General features: G+C 33.2%; 1 protein-coding gene across 2 annotated transcripts in view; it reads left to right on the forward strand.

The window, feature by feature from the left end:
- Positions 1-833: 833 nt before the first annotated feature.
- LOC137918682 (transcription factor hamlet-like) overlaps positions 834-20,073 on the forward strand; it is a 123,936-nt gene continuing 104,696 nt past the window's right edge. For both annotated transcript variants that reach the window (XM_068761558.1, XM_068761559.1), the window contains exon 1: positions 834-1,196. In XM_068761558.1, the coding sequence (XP_068617659.1) occupies positions 1,157-1,196 (40 nt within the window). In that variant the 5' untranslated portion in view covers positions 834-1,156. The remainder of the gene's footprint in view (positions 1,197-20,073) is intronic.

Raw genomic sequence — 20,073 nt, forward strand, 5'->3', positions numbered from 1 at the left:
TAACCACATGGTAAAGCATTTATTTATCTATAACCTGGCATCATATATATATCATACATATGATGCCACGGTAATATGTGAAAAGGTAAATGAAAGGTACTTGAAAGATATGATAAAGTGCCTTTTCCAGCAGCGTTGCAAGAATAATAAACATAAGGCAATACTAGTTGGCAATACTGTTCATATTGCACAAAATTTTGTAATAAAGGTATGTACAAAGTAATGTTAATTGTTTTTCAAAGCGATTAAACGTTGCTACATCTGAAGACTAACAATGCTTTTTAACTAATTAATAAATCATAAAGTTTCCGTTTGAAGTGTAAACAAAACTTTCGTATTCCTTCAGCGATTATGTTATGTCCACCTGAATTTTCGAAACTTTGAAGCCATATCATGTCAAAAGTTGAAAAGTCACGTTTTACAAATTTGTTTAAACGAGTTTGTTAGAAGGCAAGGAACTCGTAGAAAATGTTTTTGTTGTCATTCTCTAATGATTAAAGCAAAATAAAAAAATGTTGAAAAATCGCTTAATTTTGAAATCAACAGGGAAAACTATCTTAGCAGCTTATTTAAATTTTCTTAGTATATTAGAGTTTTTTTATTTTTAGATGAGTTTTTGCAAATATGGTAAGTTAACATCTTTAAATGTGTTAATAAACTGTATTAAATTTAGCAGAAACGGTTTTTGAGCGATATCGTTAAGATTGTTTTTAAAAACAGTGTCTCAACACGTAAGTGAATTATGTAGTTACGATACAAATTATAGTGCGGGTGGCGGGTGGCGAAGGCGCCCTGTAGCGTTCCAAGTCTTTGCTGACAGTTGTCGAGCGAGCGCAGGTCGAGACAGCGCGGGCGGTCACTATCGCGTTTCCCGCCTGAAAATCGCTTTCCTCGCGGTCGCGGTGCGGCGGAGCACGTGAACGCAGTGTCCCGTCGGCCGCTCGCGTGACACGCCGCGCTCCTCACACGTCCACCCTTCTCATCCTACAGGACCCACGTACGAACACGGCGCCCGTCCGCGACATACTGCCGCCCGAACTAATTCGCGCGCGCTCGATAAAAAATCGCATTCGATATTTAAATTGCATACTTTTTTATATTAACGCCGAGGTGCCATCGATTAGTTGTATCTTCTTTTGCCACAGCCGTGGACGCGATGCGGTCTAAGGCGGTGGCAAGGCGACTTCAGGCTCAAGGTGAGTTTTAAATATTTAATGAAAAAGACTAGATAGACTTGATATTAATCCCAGTACCGTCAAGTAAATAACATTTTTAAAGTATGACTGTTTACAAATATGTCAGCTAATATACGGTAGGTATAAAGATGAAGGCACATTGATGCACCGCGATGCGCTCTCCGCGCTCTGCTATTGGTTAACTCCTCCCCCGCCTGACAAGATAGCGTGGGACATCCTCCGCTCTTTGATATACGGTAATGCCGCTTGACAGAGCGAAATATGGTTTGTTTTTCCTTGCGCTGTTACAGAGAGGGACGATCCCTCCGTTGTCAATTGTCATTGGATGAGTAAGGGAGCTTTTCTGTATTTATTTACTCTATATACATTTGCGGCGCGGCTTAATTTTCCAACAAGTCTTACCACAATTCTTGTTACAGATATAAAAAATTAATAAAGACACTTGAAGTATCGTAAAGTTATTAAAAATCAATTTCAAGAGGAGGTAAAATATACGTGTTGTTTCTGTGCAAAATTAAAAAAGATCTGATTAGTATACATTACCTGTTATTGACTTATAGAAGATTTATTTATAATTTAACTAATTTTTATGTTTATGTTTCATTAAGGATTGCAGGATTACAATTTATAAATTTTAAAAATTATTTAAAATAACATCGTTTCGCAAATCATAGCAGCGCGTTATCAGCTAGACAGTTATTTTCCAAACATCGGTTGCACAACGCTCGCTGGCGGCAATCATCAGTTTTTACGATTCGGTTTATAGCAAGCTATGACGTCGTCATCTCGCCTATAAATCTCTATGCACTTCCAATTTTTCGTTCGATTATTTTTTTTATTTCTAATGGGTTATATTGCCAGGTATTGAAGAGCCTTAAAAAGTTTGTCTTGTATACGAATTTTATGTCGTATAATTTTCTATCGGGTTATTCTGTAGTTCCTTTTTAAAATAGTTTTTCATTTGCCATTTCGTGCGATTTTGGAACTAAGTGTATCTGCACTAATAGATTATAAAATTTTAATAAATAATAACATGTCATGTAATAGAACATCTACCTTTCTTGTCGAACACTACTGCAACTTTTTTATTTCACATATTCTCTTTTCATTGCTTATAATTTCGTGTATGTAAGTCTATGATAATAGCAAATAGATTATATGGTTAATCATGATACTAATATCGTAGATGAATTGTATGTTTTTTTTTATAACGCTTGATAGATGTCTGATACGCAAAAGAATAAAAAATACATTTGAAATTAGATTTTCTCGTTCATGCATAGCTCCTAAAATTACGAATTTTCTGAATGAAGAGTATGAAGAGATAATTTGTATATGCACTTCATTTTATTAGCAAAGAGTTTAAAGCTAATAAAAACTCATTGCAAGTGACTTACTTCATAATATATGGGTCATTAAATCCTCTTTTAAAAATGGTAACACTCGGAAAACGCCAAATGTTCGAGTCTCGATATATTTGGTTAGTACATCTGTTTTAAGCGTTCAATAAATACATTTATGAAACATATTTTGTTGGATTTTATTGGATTAAAGTAATGTTATAGTAAGGAACATCAAGGATCGGTAATTTAGTTAGGATAGAAAAGTTAGTTTGTACTTTTTTGGTATTTATCGACAATTTTTTTATTGCGCTCCTAGAACTACCTGGTTTTATTTCTATTAAGTACTTATTTTTTTTCCAAATTTGAATATTATGCAAAAAAAAAGATATGCCAGGCCAGGCTTATAGCCAGGGCATGTCTATTTTTAATATGAATAGTTTTATTAGAGACAATATGAACTGTCGCATCCTCATTGTGTATATCGAAGTATTTATAATAATATAAAAGCAGATTAACACATTGAAAGTATTAAAACCTTGGGTAAAACATTTTTTGGCATAACATTCAATTATTTTTATTTGGATATTTATTGAGATAACATAGTATGTAACCTTATCAATACATTCATTAATGGCTAATCTCTTCATTTGAAGCAACAAAATTTCGATAGTAACTTATTATGATTAATATATAGTCATAATTTATAAAATAAATGAACAGTAATTATGGTCGTCTGATTACTAATGATTTTGTGCCTCATAATGAATGTTTATCCTACAGAATCTTGTCGCGATAAGTCTAGTTCATTAAAAAAAAATCTTTTCATCGAAATACGTTTTCGTGACACAGAATTTATCGTACTCTTAAGTGTTGATTTATAAATTTAATAGTTGGTAACTTCCATCGGTTTTTACAACTGCCTTGTCTTTCTGCTGAAACGGACGCAGCCCTATTCATTAAAAACTTGTACAAGTCTTGAACTTCTAATATTACGTGTATTTAGTGAGAGTATACATCTTTTTCTATTAACGATTATTATTATGATATTAAGTATGTAGTATTAACTATGTAATATTTAAGATTCTATTTGTTGTAACGTTTTAATTGCGTTTGTTCTTTTTTACGCTTAATATGTGTTCTCATGATGTTCAAATATAACATTAATAACTTGGCTTGTATAACTTGAATTTTTATAGGACACCTGTATATATAATTTTGAGCAGAAATAATTTTTGTATGCTTACCTATCCCTCGTGTTTAGCAATACGTGGTTAGGTTTTCAACGATAACAACTTTGTAACCATTTATTTTTGGATAGAGGGTCCCGACATTAATTGGCAGATGAACTATATACACTCATCTCTTTAAAGCTTTTACAGTTGCAACCAATAATCCTGTATATTAACTTGAGTGGCGTGACACTGTTTTAGTTTGGCGATATACTATCATAGGCTAATATATGAAAATGACGTAGACATCGTTAAGAAGAGATAAAGTTCTATCTCGTAATTTTAAATTAAGTAAAACTGATGATATCTGTTAGTTTTAGGCGCTGTATTGCACGTACTCTACTTTCAAAAATATGACATAATTAGTGTGTTTGAAACACGATCAGTGTTAAGTATTAAAGTATAATTGTGTATAATAAATGTGTTGAATGAAGCATATTTTGTGCTGCAGAAGGTAGTGGGAGTTTCAGTTTATGAGTATTGAACAAAGTCAATATGAAATCCGTTCCAACTGGAAAACTCTCAAGTTGCATTCTGGACAATGGAGCTGTCTTCCATAAATAACTCGAACAATATTCAATAAGCTCGGGCTTTATTCCTCCAGGAATAGCAGTCGTAAAGCTTGCAGACATACCTACGGACGGATCCTCGAATCACAATAACGCTGGAACTCAGCAGAATCCATAATCTTATTTTTGTACCGCACTGCGAAGCGTGAATTTCGCAATTACGAATGCGCTGACTGCGTCGTGCGAAATTGATCTTAAAATTCTCACACGTAAGAAATAAAACGGTGTGGTTGTGCTTTCTCAAAATAAACACTTCTTGTCTCTACACGTGCGAATGTAGACTTTATCTCAGAGACGCAGAGTTACGTGGAGGTGGCGGCAGGTGGTGTTTGAAAGTGGACTCTCTGCGGAGGGAGGAGGGTGGGGTGTGGGATGCAGATGTGGCACGACGATATCCATTGTGTTACCTCCTATAATTTTATCGAAGCTGATTTACGATCGATTGTTCGGCCGGTGGACAGTCGGCGAGCGTGTGTGTGTGCGCGTTCGCGTGTGCGTTGTGCGTGCCCGGCCGCCGGCAGCGAGTTACCTGCAGATGGCGCTCGGATGTAACCCGTTCACTCGCCGCACAACGCCCTCGTAAATTAAGAAACGACGTCTCGTACCAAGCTCTTTCCAGCTTTATTTTATGCATCGGAGAGAAATTACCGGGGCTTGCTTACATTCACTTTGAAAATTCAAATCCCCTTTGTTAGGACTGGCGCAGCGGAAAGCTCTATTGGCAGATGTTTATATTAAGCCGGGGCACTAATGCTATGATAAAACTTCGCCGATATAACTTGTGTAAGGTGTTGCGGGAAAATTGTTTTCCGGCACGATTAGGATTGAGTTTCAATACCTAATCAAGCAGTCGTAAGGCAAAGCATTTCACTAAATCAATCGGGTTTAAAACATAGGAAGTTACGAGTGGAGTCAAGTAAACTTTTAGTTTGCCCGTTTCACAGACTTGCGAAATAACGTTACCGAGTTTTCCAAAAGAACTTTATCAGTTGTTGTTTGTTGCTAGGTGGTTTTGTCATGGCTTCAAGGGTAATCCGTAACATTGTAAAAAATATTACGACATCCAATATTTTGTGTGATATTACATAACCTATAAAAGTAAACATTGGTAACACATAATCACAAAATGTGGTGAGTTTTTATTAACCACAAATTACTTTTTGAAAACTTAATAGGAAACTGATTTACATTTAAATTGATATAAAGTCAGAAATATACATACTAGTTCTTTTACATAAACAATACTCTTTTATAGATCTTCTTTAATCATATTGTATACGATCCAAATATTAATTACGTACCGAGACAACTATTGCCCCCGACTAAGTTCCCGGGTAGAAATGTGGGCGAAGGCGAGTTATAATTAAAGCGGGAGTCAAGGAAATGAGGTCGCCTTCTCGGGGCTTCTGTACCTGTGCTTTCCAATTACTCCGCACAGGGTGATAACACGTTAGTGCGCTTAGTGCAACGTTTAAGCGAATAAAACACACTCCCGTTACGGTATTGTACCGTCTAGATTACATAACACATACGCAGTTTTCTTATAATTCTTATCTTGTTTTATTTTAATTTGTATCACTTTATGCTTCTTTTTAAATACTTTGCTGCAAAGGTGACGAGGGTGTGTATGTTTCACGATGTAGTTCGCTTATTCTTTAGTTTAAGGTATTGGAGGGGAGAAAAGTGACTGGTAAGCGCAGCGTTAAGTTGTGGTAATTCAGCAACAGAGGACTGAGATTTGCGATTATAGGTCGCGGGTACGATTCCCGAGATACTATCTTACATAATTCATACTTTATGTATTAATTATACAGGATTGTCACTGCCCACAAATAAGTTTCTGGAGGATCGGCAGCAGCATACTACCATAATACTACATCTAGATTTCCAACCCGCTTGCCAAGGGTGTCATATCCCCTAGGTGGTGTTATGTCCCCTTATAGATATCTTTAGGAAAGGCCTATGCCTTACAGTGGCCGTCTATAGGCTGTAGCGACGAAGAACAGCGTAGGATTTAGATTCACAAGGTAGACAGACAAGATACAGGATGCAAGCCGTTTCCAAATGGTTCTATTGAAAATCCATGGGGCAGGTCTATATCCAGTAGTTGATATCTTCGTTAAAATGAATAAATAAAAAAAATATCGATTATGAGGTCATTGATTTCGAATTTGGGCATCAGTTTAAGACCAAATCCCTTCGTATTTTTTCATATTCTATATTCTGTACCAAATGTTTTAAGCATGTGAAGCAGGTATATACATTCAACGGCTTTAAGTGTCACGTGACAAAACTGTATAAAGATTACAAAGAAATAAAACTAGGCATGCGGATCATGGAATACTTTCATTAACTTAATAAATTGCCTGCTATGATTTAATTTCTTAAATAAAATAACTTTTGTATTAAGCGCTTTAATCGTTCTACCTTGAACAGTTTTGGAATTAAAAGATCTATTAATGTTTTTGCTTTGCTTTGTAACATCTTAGTGGATGTTACATCCATTAGTTATTAAAAAGTAAGTGTTAGTTAAAATCATGTAATAGAATATGTTCTGCAGTAAGCTGAAAATAAATCCTAACTGTAAAGCTTTAATCTAGTGTTTGTTGTTTAGTTTCAATTTATGAACAAAGATTTGGATTTGAGTTTTTTTTATTAAGTACTCTTTATTACTAAGATTAGATTATTTGTCAATAAATTTTCAGGGTCTTATCGTTAGAGACAATTTCTTTTCGGATGATCTTAGTATACAAATAGAAGAAATACAATTAGCGGATAGGCGACGTGTATTTTGTGCGAGATAGTTTAGAATATGATATATATAATGTACGAGTACTCATATGTACTAAAGAATTTACATTTAGATAAAAATAAGACAAACGGAGTAATGAAAAATGATTTCTTTAATTTTTTTTAGTAGAAAACCGTCCGATATTTGTATGTAAAGATAATAAAATGGAAAATTCTCCAAGGCTCTGTAGGTGGGTGATCTCAGCGAGATAGGCTTATCTCTGAGTCACTTCGAATGTTTCACGCTGCCTATGTTGTTTCCGATAAGAAGATTACTTAAGAATATTTTCTCGAACTGTGTACATGTAGCGAATTCGTCGTATTATTTTAAAATTATTTTCTTAAAAGTGTAAAAAAACCGCAATTTCTATTATCACAATAAACATTTAAAATTATAAAGTTACTGCAAAAGTGGAGTAAATTTAATCAATTCAATTTTAAGTTGAAATTTAAAAATTAGTTTTCAAATTTGGAAACGTTCCATCTCTTATTGTCGTCAAGATGAGTCTACCACCTGTTCTGATAATAGATGTCTTAGGCCTGGGAAGTAAGAACGAGCGAAAGAAACTCAGCAAGGCTAAATACTTTTTAAAAGAATTGATTTACTATATATTTAATTAACATTGAAATATTCTGGTAGCATACGCTTCAATTCTAAGGTGTGCCTATCTACTGTGAAGTCATTGAAATATTTAAAATCTAACAATTTATTTTAAAAACAGATGAGTAATATTGGGTGTCCGCTCACTTATTGGTTGTTTGCTCCTTTTCGCCGCCCAGGGAGATGACATCATACTTTTTTCTTTACTAAGAATGTAATTTTATAATTTTAATACTACATATATTATGTTCACCTAGTCACAATAACTGTCTGAGTCACAATACCTATTGAATAAATTTTTATTTTGCATTGTGTTAACATGATATTTTTGTACTATAACCCTATCTTCTGTATCTGGAATATGAATTAAAGAACATGGAGCTAAGGATAAAACAGATTGTAAATAGTTTATTAATTTAAAATAATAATTACAACCTAGAACTTATACGACAAAATTTACCATGTGAGATCTGGGGAAAGAATCGCATTAAATCTTTGTCGCTTATTATTGGACCACATGTAACAAAATATTAAAAAATAAATGTGCACCCACACAATTTTGTTAACTTGAGTTGGTGGTTGATACATGCTTTGTTCAAGTCTGTAGGAATGGATTTCTTGACTTTTAATATGGCGTGTTGTGCACTTCTGCCATTATTATTTAATAACAATAGATAATACATATAATTTTCTTATATGTATTATCTAGTAAGTATTGTTTATAGTTAGATATAGTGTCATCATCATCATCGTTTAGCCGCAGGACGTCGACTGCTAGACGTAGGCCTCGGCCATAAATTTTCGTACACAAAATAAGAATTTTGTTCGTACACTAAATACGCATTTTGTTAGTATATTAAATACGCATTTATTTATGTGTTGAGACTTCTTTTGGCTATTGATGGAAATGAGCTTTCAATGACATATTAAGAGACTTAAGCAAATTACAATTACCAAAATATTTTCTACCAGTTAAGTAAATAGCAAAGAAGTCATTAATCATATTTTCACTTATAACTTAGTTAAGCATTTTTAAAATTTTATTGATTTACATTCACCATTATCATCACTTTGCATCAATTGACCAGAAGTGGCCTGCATCCGGCACCTTCTGCGTACCTTACCAAAATCATTTTTCAACCTTGTGGGTATGTACGACGCTGCGCTTTGCTGTCTGAGACATCCTGTTTAGAATCATTGCTCCAGCGGCCACTAGTTTTTCGCGCCTGCCTACTATTCGCTGGGCTATATAACTTTGGTTCGTCTATGGGTCTTCTTATATTTTATTCGATTTAGTTGAGAATACCTCTCCATGGCTCGTTCAGCGACTGTGGGGTTGCCAATGAGGTTCGTAGTGACACACCACGTTTTAGCGTAATCACTGTCATGTATAATTCGGTATTTGTAGTGTGTAGTGCGCTGTAACTAGTCAAGAATTATACATACTGTAAGTAATATATATATATTTACTAGTTACGACGCACTCAACCTAAAACAGTCATTAATTGGTAATATTGTTTGACGGTAGATAAAGATGTTTCAGTGACATTTATATAGATGGTGTCTAGAAAAAGCGATTCTGACCTGTTCATGCACAGTCTCGAGTTAGTAGAATTTGAGGAAATGAGGTTCTCAAAAATCAGTATAACTTTAGAACTAATCTGAAAAATAATGTTAAGTAAAATTTTTAATAATGGTTATTGTTCCTCTAAAAAGCATGGCCCATCTTTTTTGTGAAATCACCTGAGGAGGTAAGAAGATAAACCGTGACATACGTAGCCAAAGTGAATACTAAAATGTCTGATATTTTGAAAAAAAAAATTGGGGCGGTAGGGCGTCCACTGCGTGGCATAGGCCTTCGCCATAGAGTTGTAAAATAGAACCGGTTGAAAACAGCCTATACCCACCGCCTCCTGACGACCTTAACTAGGAAATCATAGGTTCAATGTACGAATTAAAAGAAAATATAGTGTAAGATCTAAAAGATATTACCACGAATGCTTTCGACCGCATTATGACACTGCTCGCATAAAAAGAACTGAAATATGACAGTGGTCCGACTTTACCTGACTTGTAGTATGAATTTATGGATATTAAAGTCAAAGGGTTTTAACCCTCTTCCTGACGTGTCGCTGTGAGGGCGACAGAGATAGCGATCTTTATTAAGGCAGAGTTATCGTTTTCTTTCTTATTTTTTTGGTTTGAGTAAAAGCTGACAAACTTTCCCCGACTTTTGCATAAAACCGTTCGACTATATTAGTCATGCTTCTTTTGGATGTAAAATGAGTTGTAAATAAATTTTGCCAAAAAGCTGTATTAATGGTTTATTTAATTTTCGTCCTAGTTTCTAAATTCATATACGACAGAACGATAACCTGATGTATATGTGATGAGTTTGTATAAGCTTTTCCTTTCATTAAACAATGATGAATTGCCTAAGGTTATTTTGGTTGGATAAGGCTAAACTGGTTAGAAATGACTAAATTGTTGAAAATCTATATTATACGCTTTTATTGTTTATGTCCCTTTTTGATGTATAATGGTATGGGCACACCACCTGGGTTTTCGCAGTACAATATTGACTTACAACCAGGATATATCTAATAAAAATTGCCACTAATACTGAATAAATGAAGGTTTTCGTCTTGAAATAGACTAAGCTTTATGGCGACGCATAGTTAGAGCAACGGGGCTCCAGAACCGACCGCGACATGTCCAAGTCCACTCAGACAAGAATGCATGACAACTAAAAAGATTGACAAATAATTAAAAAAATTCAAGAAATCTTTGTGTTTAACTCTACTTGTATTTCATCCCTTTTTCCTCACCTTTTTAATATGCTCTTTGTAAAGCAGTCGTGAACAAGGAGTTCCTTATACGGCTGTTCTTAGAATATTCCGTTATCTTCTCCTATTCTAAACACTTTCTAAACTACCGGCTCGTGGTCGCCACTCTAAAAACTTTCAGCCCCAACAAACACCGGTTGGTTAAGCGATGTGCCCCGCCTACTTCAGATGAGCAATTCTTCGAGTTACGTCGGTGATCTTGGTTCTTCTGCGGATCTCCTCATTTTTGATTCGACTTTGCTGCAAATCTATTATATTATAGCTCTCTCCATAGCTCTCTGGGTTACCTTGAGCCTTCTTATATTATATATTAGAAAATGATTTACTATTTCATAATTTATTATGGCTATAGGCCGGTATTATTACGGTATTTTATTTACTATATAGCCAATATACAGCATAATTATATCTTCGGGTTTCATAGGAAAGTTCACAGTAACTCAACGAGCATGAAGAAGGCTATGCTACAATGGATTTCTCTACGAGATCCAACGGGGAAATCCGTAGATAAACGCAAGTAACCGAGTCCAGTGGATTGGCAAGTTGAACCGGTACTAGGCAGACCACATAGCAGGCAATAGGCTCCTTAGGTATTGGTTCTTAAGAGGCTCGTCGTACGTGAGGCACTTACGTACTTATAAATTAAAGGGCGATTCCATGACAGCGATCCACCAGATGCGTTCATGAAAAAGTTGCATGAATTCTGAACTATTATCTCAATTCTGCATCTCTTACTGTTGAGATTCGACAGGCTCAAACTGACTCAGCTGAAAACTGGTCTCAGCGCGATGTTACAGACCAAAATTAATCAACAAGCCAAGTGTTTATTAATAAAAGTTACAAATCTTAAGATTCGCTGTCATTACTATTGCCGCTTAAATCAATAACAACTATACTGCACGCAAACTGCAAATGTATGACTTGTTTGTTAGACGTCTCTAAAAATAATATATCTTTTTAAAATCCTCTCACTAGAATCTATAAGCTTTAACTATACTACAGATCACAGTACAGAAATCAATATTTTAACAAAATTTCTGGTGTCTATAAAAGACAAAATAACTTGAGTTTTTTTTATATAACATAATATATATTAAATAGTATTTATTATTTCAAATTTATTGCTGTGTTCATTGCTTACAACGACGCGATTGATAGATATATTAACTCCAGACAATAAGCAATATTACGTTATTCTTCACTAAACACTAGCCGGAGGTTTAAAAATATTATCAGCACAAATAAAATAAATGTGCATCATAATCAAATTCACGATAATCGGACATAACCAATTAACAACTGAAATACACGCAATATATTTTTTCAATACATTTCGCGTAGTAACAGCGAGTCCTTGACATCTTATAGATTAAGCACCGCACTTAGGTTGGGTCCGGATCCCCTAGAGTGAGATGGTCAATTGGCATTGATTACTTTTCTAGCATTTACATGTAAGGGTATACGGAAACGACCGCGAATAATTTTATATATCAAAAGGTCATGGAATGTTCTGACTATAGTATTGCGGATTTTATATTCCACCGTTAAATGTTGCGTAAGTAAACTTGTAAGTATTAATCGATAGATCTAAATTGTGTAAAGCGAGGTAACAAAATGTCTGCAACACGTGGAAGCCGACTCGGGGCTGATGTGGGTGGCGCACTCACATGGTAATATAATATTATAGTTGTTGCGTAATATACAGTATGAAATATATATTTTTAATTACATGTAATAGTGAAATGTAATCGTTTAAGTACTTGATAATACAACTAAATAGAATAAATGCTAGCAAATTTGATACATTTTTGTTTTACTTGACAAAATCAGTCCAGGTTTTTCAACTTTGTACTCGTAAATGATTCGTCCGTTTCTAGGTGCTGTTTATACAAATTTCGAAATATAAAATTCTGTGCAAAACGTATTTATCTTTTATATAGATTAGCCCAGAAATTTATTGAGTAATGTCTTACGTTTGTTCATAAAATTTATAAGAAATGACAAATATTAACACTGTATTCATTATAGGGATAAAAATATTTGATATGAATAATGCTATAAATAAATTTGCTTTAAATATCGAAAAAAGTTTCCTATTAATGGATTATTAGACAAACATTGGTCATAATCAGGCAATAAATTCACACCGGGAAATTTATTAAATTAATTTAAAATATTATTCAAGTTAGTAAGACGATGGTATTAAATCAAGTATTTTGTTTCTACTTAAAATAATATTTTAGTTTTCATTTTTAATTATTTTTTTGTTTGCGGCGTTATTTATGTTTCGACATGTTAACTCCTATTGTAACCATTCGCCATTACAACATTAATAAATAATTATGGCGGCAAGACGCCACTCTGCATAATCGTTTAACCGCTTTTATCTCAGGTTCCGATAAAATAGATTGCGCGGTGCCAATATCTTACGGAATAAGTTTCAATTGCCTCGACAGTAATTCTTTAATTTAAATTTTTGACACATTCCATTAACACATTATGCACATTCTCCTCCACACCATGCACTTAGTAACGTTTGATTTTGAAATCAATTGAGAAAATTTGTTTGAATGAACGTGTCCAGATTCCACCTTTAAAATAAGTTTTACTAAATGTTTATCGCCTTTAAATTCGGTAAACGACGGCATACGAATAGGCTGAATAAATATTGAAAAATTAGTTGGTAAATTTTTCACACTGTTACATATAGAACTGTATTCAATACATTAAATTTAATAAAAGATGTAACCTGTACCACATGGGCGGAAATTATTATCGATTAAAATTTACTCAGAAATTGTGGCAGTATTTTAACTTCTTCAATAGACTTAATTTATTTTTTATATTCGTTATAACGATGCCTGTATTGTTGATAACTTATAAAGTTAATCTTTTTTATTATCTTAAGAACTATAATCTATGATGTGATTCAGTTGACTTCTGCGTAGAAACGTCAAACATTTCGTGCGCGGAATAAGGCCTTAAGCTTCGACCATTATTAGTTTCAAAAAAATACAGCAATTCATATCAGTACGGTATATTATGCTAATTATTATAAATGAATGTTGGTGAGGTTATTGTCCAGTGCGCGCGATTCGATGCTATCGAATTTCCGAACGTCGCGCCGCCTCTGTTATGATAATAGCTTTGTGACACGAACCTTATTACAGAGTAACTAGCTCCTTGGCATCAGTCAGTTTTTTTTGTCTTTTAAAGTCGTGTGCGATTTGAATTTTTGACTACTAATGATAAATACGTAACATAACTGCTAATTTAACTATATTGTAATCTGCTATGACCTAATTGATTCTGTAATAATTGTTCACAGTTGGCCGAAGTGTTTGGCACGTTATTTGTTTTAGTATAAATATGAAAAAAAAACCACGATTGAAAAATAACACGGACTTTGATCACAATTCTTCAATTTAATTTTCAAATTTTCTAGTCAAATTTTTATACGTGTTCTCTTGCTCTATAAAGTAAACTTCATACATCATTATCATCGTCTCAGCTGCAAGACGTCCACTCTTGTGTTTACGTCCCCCCATAGATTTCCGGTACCTAAGGAGCCTATTGCCTGCTATGTGGCCTACCTAGTGCCGGTTCAACTTGCTAATCTACTGGACTTTGTCGGTTACTTGCGTTTGTCTACGGATCTCCCTGTTGAATCTCGTAGAGTTATCTATTGTAACACAGCCTTCTTCATGCTTGTTGAGTGACTGTGAACTTTCTAATGAGATCCGAAAATATAATTATGCTGTATACTGGATACATAGTAAATAAAATGCCGTAGTAATACCGGCCTATAGCCATAATAAATTATAAAATATTAAATAATTTTCGAATACATAAAATAAGAAGACTCAAGATCACTTAGAGACCAATGACACCTTCGAGCATAGCACCATTGCTAGAGGCCATTGCTATGCTCGGAGGTTCACTAAGAAGTGGAATCAGAAATGAGAAGATCCGCAGAAACATCAAGGTCGCCGATGTAGCTTGAAGAAATGCTCGTCTGGACTATTCGATTGCCGTTGAGTCCCAAAGGTTTTCGGTGGTAAGGTCCACGGAAAGTGGCTGGATGTAGAAAAGATCGGTCGTTGTGGCGCTCTTTGGGGAGGCCTATATTGCACTGGGCATCTATTGGCTGAAAAAAAGAAAAATATATAATATCCATTGTGTGATCTTAATACGAGACTTGACGTCACATTTGACGTGACTGAGTAGAAACAAACTACCTAGGCAGTTCTTAAAAAATACTAACTGCGACATTGCATTTATAAAATGAATATAATTGCATGTAGTTATTAATTTACTTATAATTGGTTATTTTAAGTACCTCCATTTTATTCGATATGTAACAAGTTAAATGTAGAATGTTCTCTAAGGTCATCCCGAGTTAATCGCAGAATGTCGATCCGTCACTAGCACAATGAGGTCCTCCCGCGGCCCTCATCTATCACAGTGATAACGTTATTGATAGCGTCATAGAGCTTTGCAATCACGTTCCAGTCCAAATGGAACATGTGACATGAATTTATTGTACTTAGTATTGACGGCAATGAAGACATTTTTTTCTCTTTTTGTTTATCTGAAACTTTCAAAAGAAGCACATTTTTTTACAATGTATAAGTTATTTCTTTTTTTAGTACTTTTTATTTTGTTAAGAAGAAAAGAAACACATATACATTAATAAAAAAAAACAAATCACCTAGTAGATGAACGCTATATTGTTTTGTTAGGTTAGATAGATAATAAGATGTGTTAGGCCGACTGAGCTTTTGACCAACAGACACATCACCGAAGTGACATTTTTGCTACGGGCCAAATATATTTAAATATTTTGGAATATGTAAATTTTTGTTATAATATATAGCACTAAATTAAACATATCTTGAAATTTATAAGTGGCATTGTTGATAAAAGGAAATTGTTATTAATGATGTCGATGGGAGGGTGTAGAATCCAAAAAATATATTTATAGGACTTCCAAATAAAAAATCAATAGTTTAAGAAATAATAAATAAAGTCATAGTAATAAAATAACAAAAAGCGTTAACGAAGATCGGATTATTATATATTAAAAATAATTATTCTTGACTGTCTGTTCCTGCAGAATCTGTATTGACACAAGTTCTAATAGAAAACATGATGTAATAAATTGTAGAGTAATCACTTTCTACAATGATTGGAAATGGCGTATATGCGTCAAAGCTTTTTGACAAATGTGCATATACTTTAAACCCTATAAGGCTTTCACACCTATAACTAATCAATCTGTTCATATTACATTTATTTATTTATTTATTAATATTATATATTCATAAACAATATTATGCATTATATTTCATAAAAATTCTTACCTTATTTTTGTAACATATTTTTTTACAAATAAGTTTCGTCGCATTTCGCACAAATACTAGATAACTGTAAACGATATTTTTGAATACACAAATATATAGTTTTAGTGACATGTTTTTATCTGATCATCGAGTAAAGTGACAATGTATTGTTCGAACCATCACGTCATAATGTTATTGTGTTAAGATTTTTTTTCCTTTCTATGAATTGTATTAGCCGAAATTTTCCTTTTGGCTTATCTTTTGTCAGTAAAACAACAGAACGGGAAAATGGGACGTTCTATTATTCTCTATTATATTATTAGAACGAATATTGCTTCAAAAATAGGTTTTTGATATAGTAGTTGAATGAAAATCGACTCGCTTTTTAATCAATCGCTTGCTAATTAATGATTTTATTATCTGTATATTTCATGTATCTGATTGAGCGTAGATCAAATAAATAAATAAAACTAAACGATGCCAAAAAAAGTTAACCATTTGAAATGGTTATACTGCAAAACTATTTACGAATTTTGTTTAAGGCGATTAAGAAATAAATATTTAGTTAATTTTAAGTAACCCATTAATAGTCATAACATGGGAGCTGAATTTGTCATGTGAAGACCAAACATCGATTTGTTTTTATATAGAGCACGCACCTTTATTACTGGAAGAGCCATTGACCATTGTTTCAAATAATTTATTACCAAGAGGATAACGTTACCGGTATTATTTGGCTTTTATTACACTATGCAAACACTCGAAGCAGTTTAAATGAACAAAGAAGATGCTATATCAAATGTGCTTACTGAAAAGATTCACTGTTTCTGTATGACATTGTAAGTAAATACATTGATTCATTGAGTATATAATATAATACATAAATGAGATATTGTATCGGTCACATTAAATGTCAAGCTAATGAATTCGAAAAAGTCAAATGCGTAAAAAATATCTGATTTATATTTTACTGTTGATTAACAATAGACTTCATTTTTAAAGATTACTGAAGTGTTATATGCGCATGAATATCACATAGTTTTATGTCTCTTAAACTAACTCAAACTGATTTATATTGATACAAAAGAGACCTGAACTGAAAGACATGTTTTATGAGAAAAGGTATGTCTAGACATTAAACGCCTTATTGCTTGAATTATAATGAATAAGTGCAAATAAGTTGTTTGTAAGATAACCAAGAGAACCACAGTAAGACACTGAAGATTCAAGGATAAGGTGAGAAATGTATTTCAGTACATCAACAAATGCTTAAGACAGACGGGATTCTTCTGTACTGTACAGCGGATGGAATTACGTAAACACTTTTACGAAGGCGTTCAACCATCGTTTTGTTACTAATGAATCAATTAACGAGGACGAATTTCAATGTTGCATACTCAATCATCCACTTGTATTTAATGTAAAATGATTGTTTTCATTACACAATGAATATTAGGTAAGATAGACTTCTCATATTTTTATAACACAGTTTCAATGTACAATGTAATTTACATTATCCAGAATGTACATTAATGAATGAAGTAATGTACATTATCCAGAAATGATAAATAATATTCACTTGAGTTAAATGCACCGACTTAGTATAATCAAAATATACCTCTAAAAACATATTAAAGTAATCACTTTGTGTAATGATTTAATGTATTAATAATAATACCACTACTGCCTACATAAACAAATTTTCTATTTCGTACACTGCAAGATTTTAGCAAAAATGTTATATGTTTTCTTGACCTATGGTATACGCTATGTCTTCTTTGATTACGTCCTACGGTCGTCAAAAATGCAGAATGTAAGCCTCTTTTTACACGTTATATTGAAAATTTACGCGAAACTCCAGCTGTGGACGGTAGATTGAAATAATGAAGACGATGGGGAAATATGTATTAACATAACATAGTAGCACAGGTGAACAAGATTCGTGTATAAATATCTTCGTCTTTCGGGGACTCGGACTACATGATATTAAAATTTAATCTCAATTTTTCTATTTATTTTCTCTTAAGGAATCTTATCCGTGCTTTAATGAAAATAGGAAAAATATTTAAATGAGTTAGTGGATTTATTTGTTAGTTTTACAGTTGGCTTCGCATTTGGCATGTTTTTATTTATATAATATATAGATTAAGTTGGGAGTCGTTGGCCAGTATCGCGGGTGTAGACTTATTTCCGCATTGTGACTTAATGTACACCGCTTAAAGTAGTTCGTGGGAACATGAGCGTAAAATATTAACGCTAATGCGTAAGTTCTTAAGCGAATTCAGTGAAATGTTAACAAATTAACGTCTCACGCAATAGATGTCCTCAGCATAATTTTCGATAAAATTGCTCCGATGTTATAATATAAAATTGTCCAAAGCAATTGTATAATTTTAATTAGTATAAATGGTAATTAGAAATAACATTTAAGACTTTTGTTCAATTTACGAATATGCGATCCACTAATTAGTTGTTTGATTTCTTGGAATAACTTGATGACGTAATCGTTCAATAATACTTTCAATTGAATATATTTGATTCTTACACATAATATTTTAATGTAACTAAGCCAGAATGGAAAAATATTAGACATTTCAAATTATAATTACGTAATTAATTAATGTTTTAATTCAAGTGACGCGTTGCTCGGTGACATAATTTTTGATGGTTTAATCAAAAAGTAACAGGCGTGAAAATAATCATCATAGCAGCTTTTGACGTCCACTGTATGGCCTATGCCTTTCTCAAAGACTAGGCATCCCTCAAAGATTGCGACGACTTAGACGGCAATCACTAACTCGATAGGTGGACTCTTTGCGGGCGGTGACGGGCCTCACAATAATGAAAAAACGCTTATGTCAACAGATCATAGAGGCTAATGGAGGTAAGTTATTGAATTTCTTAATAAGGCTTTCCAGAAAGGGCACGATCTTTAGCAATAAAGATAAACCACCAAGAAGAAGATTCTCCTGAACAGAAATTATTTTTGTTAAAAATATGTTTCTTTTCAGATATATTGGTACATATTCCTTCAAAATAAAATATCAAGTTCCACGGTTGCTATAAAATTGATTGCATCCGCAAACGCGGAGCATCGTAAAGAGTTAATTGGTGATAAAGCCAAGTAATTGGTCGCGGCAATCGGCGCGAGCGCTAATGAAACAAAATTATTATGTTATGGGCGCCGCTAACGATCACGCGATATCTGCAATCTATGTTCTACATATCTTCTCAAAATATAGATTTCTACGTGAATCATGTTGACCTATTTAATATCAGTTAGCTTTAACGAAGTCTTTCAACTTCCTTTCACCTTTTCTACCAAATTGAAACGAAGAGTTTTCTATTTTACTGGAGAATTATTACAAACTTTTTATCAACATGTATAAGAATTCATAATGTTATAATTTTTTTAAAATGCTATAAAATATTGAAGATTTAAATAACAAAAAACAAAAAAATATTGCTTAAAAATTGGTTACTTAAACTATATTCGATTAAGTTTTTATTATTAAATACATTGAACCTTCCTATCATCGATTATGCCAATATGTAGGCACTGTTTTAGAATGTAAATGCTAAATCGTCTTCTCTATAATTGCGCCCGATTTGTTTTCAGCTTTCTTAAATACGATCATATCTCTGCTTATTGATTTGATCTCAAATGGATACCCAATCGCATGCGATAAAATTCGCGTGCTTTGTCTCGTCTATATTTCTTACTTATGTTTATTACTTTGTCTTCTTACTTATACTATTAATTTTGACTCAATCATAATTGAATCAACGATTCTCAATATTTTACTATTTTGTTCCTCTTACAAATCTGACTCTGCTCTCGGAATAAATTTGCCCTTGGTACCAACGAGTCAGCAAATCTTTATTCCTTTTGAAAACCATTGGCAGTAAAATTTTCCTACCTATCATTAATTTAATACAACCGTAAACAGTATAGGAAGATACAAATGTATCTTTATTTATCGACTATTTTACTTATTATTGACCATCTGTTTTAAGAGTATGTTTATTTGTAAAACAACAGTAAAATATATTACACCTTTTTTAACATAATATTTTAATACCTGAGCACTGGTTTGCTCTACACCGCTCTGGATTAACTGGTTGACAATGTAATCATTTGTAAATTATTACTATTA

The sequence above is a fragment of the Battus philenor genome, unplaced genomic scaffold (genome assembly GCF_028537555.1).
Source record: "Battus philenor isolate CCGP_79_NKW_IND1 unplaced genomic scaffold, ilBatPhil1.0.hap1 SCAF_15, whole genome shotgun sequence".
NCBI lineage: Eukaryota > Metazoa > Arthropoda > Insecta > Lepidoptera > Papilionidae > Battus > Battus philenor.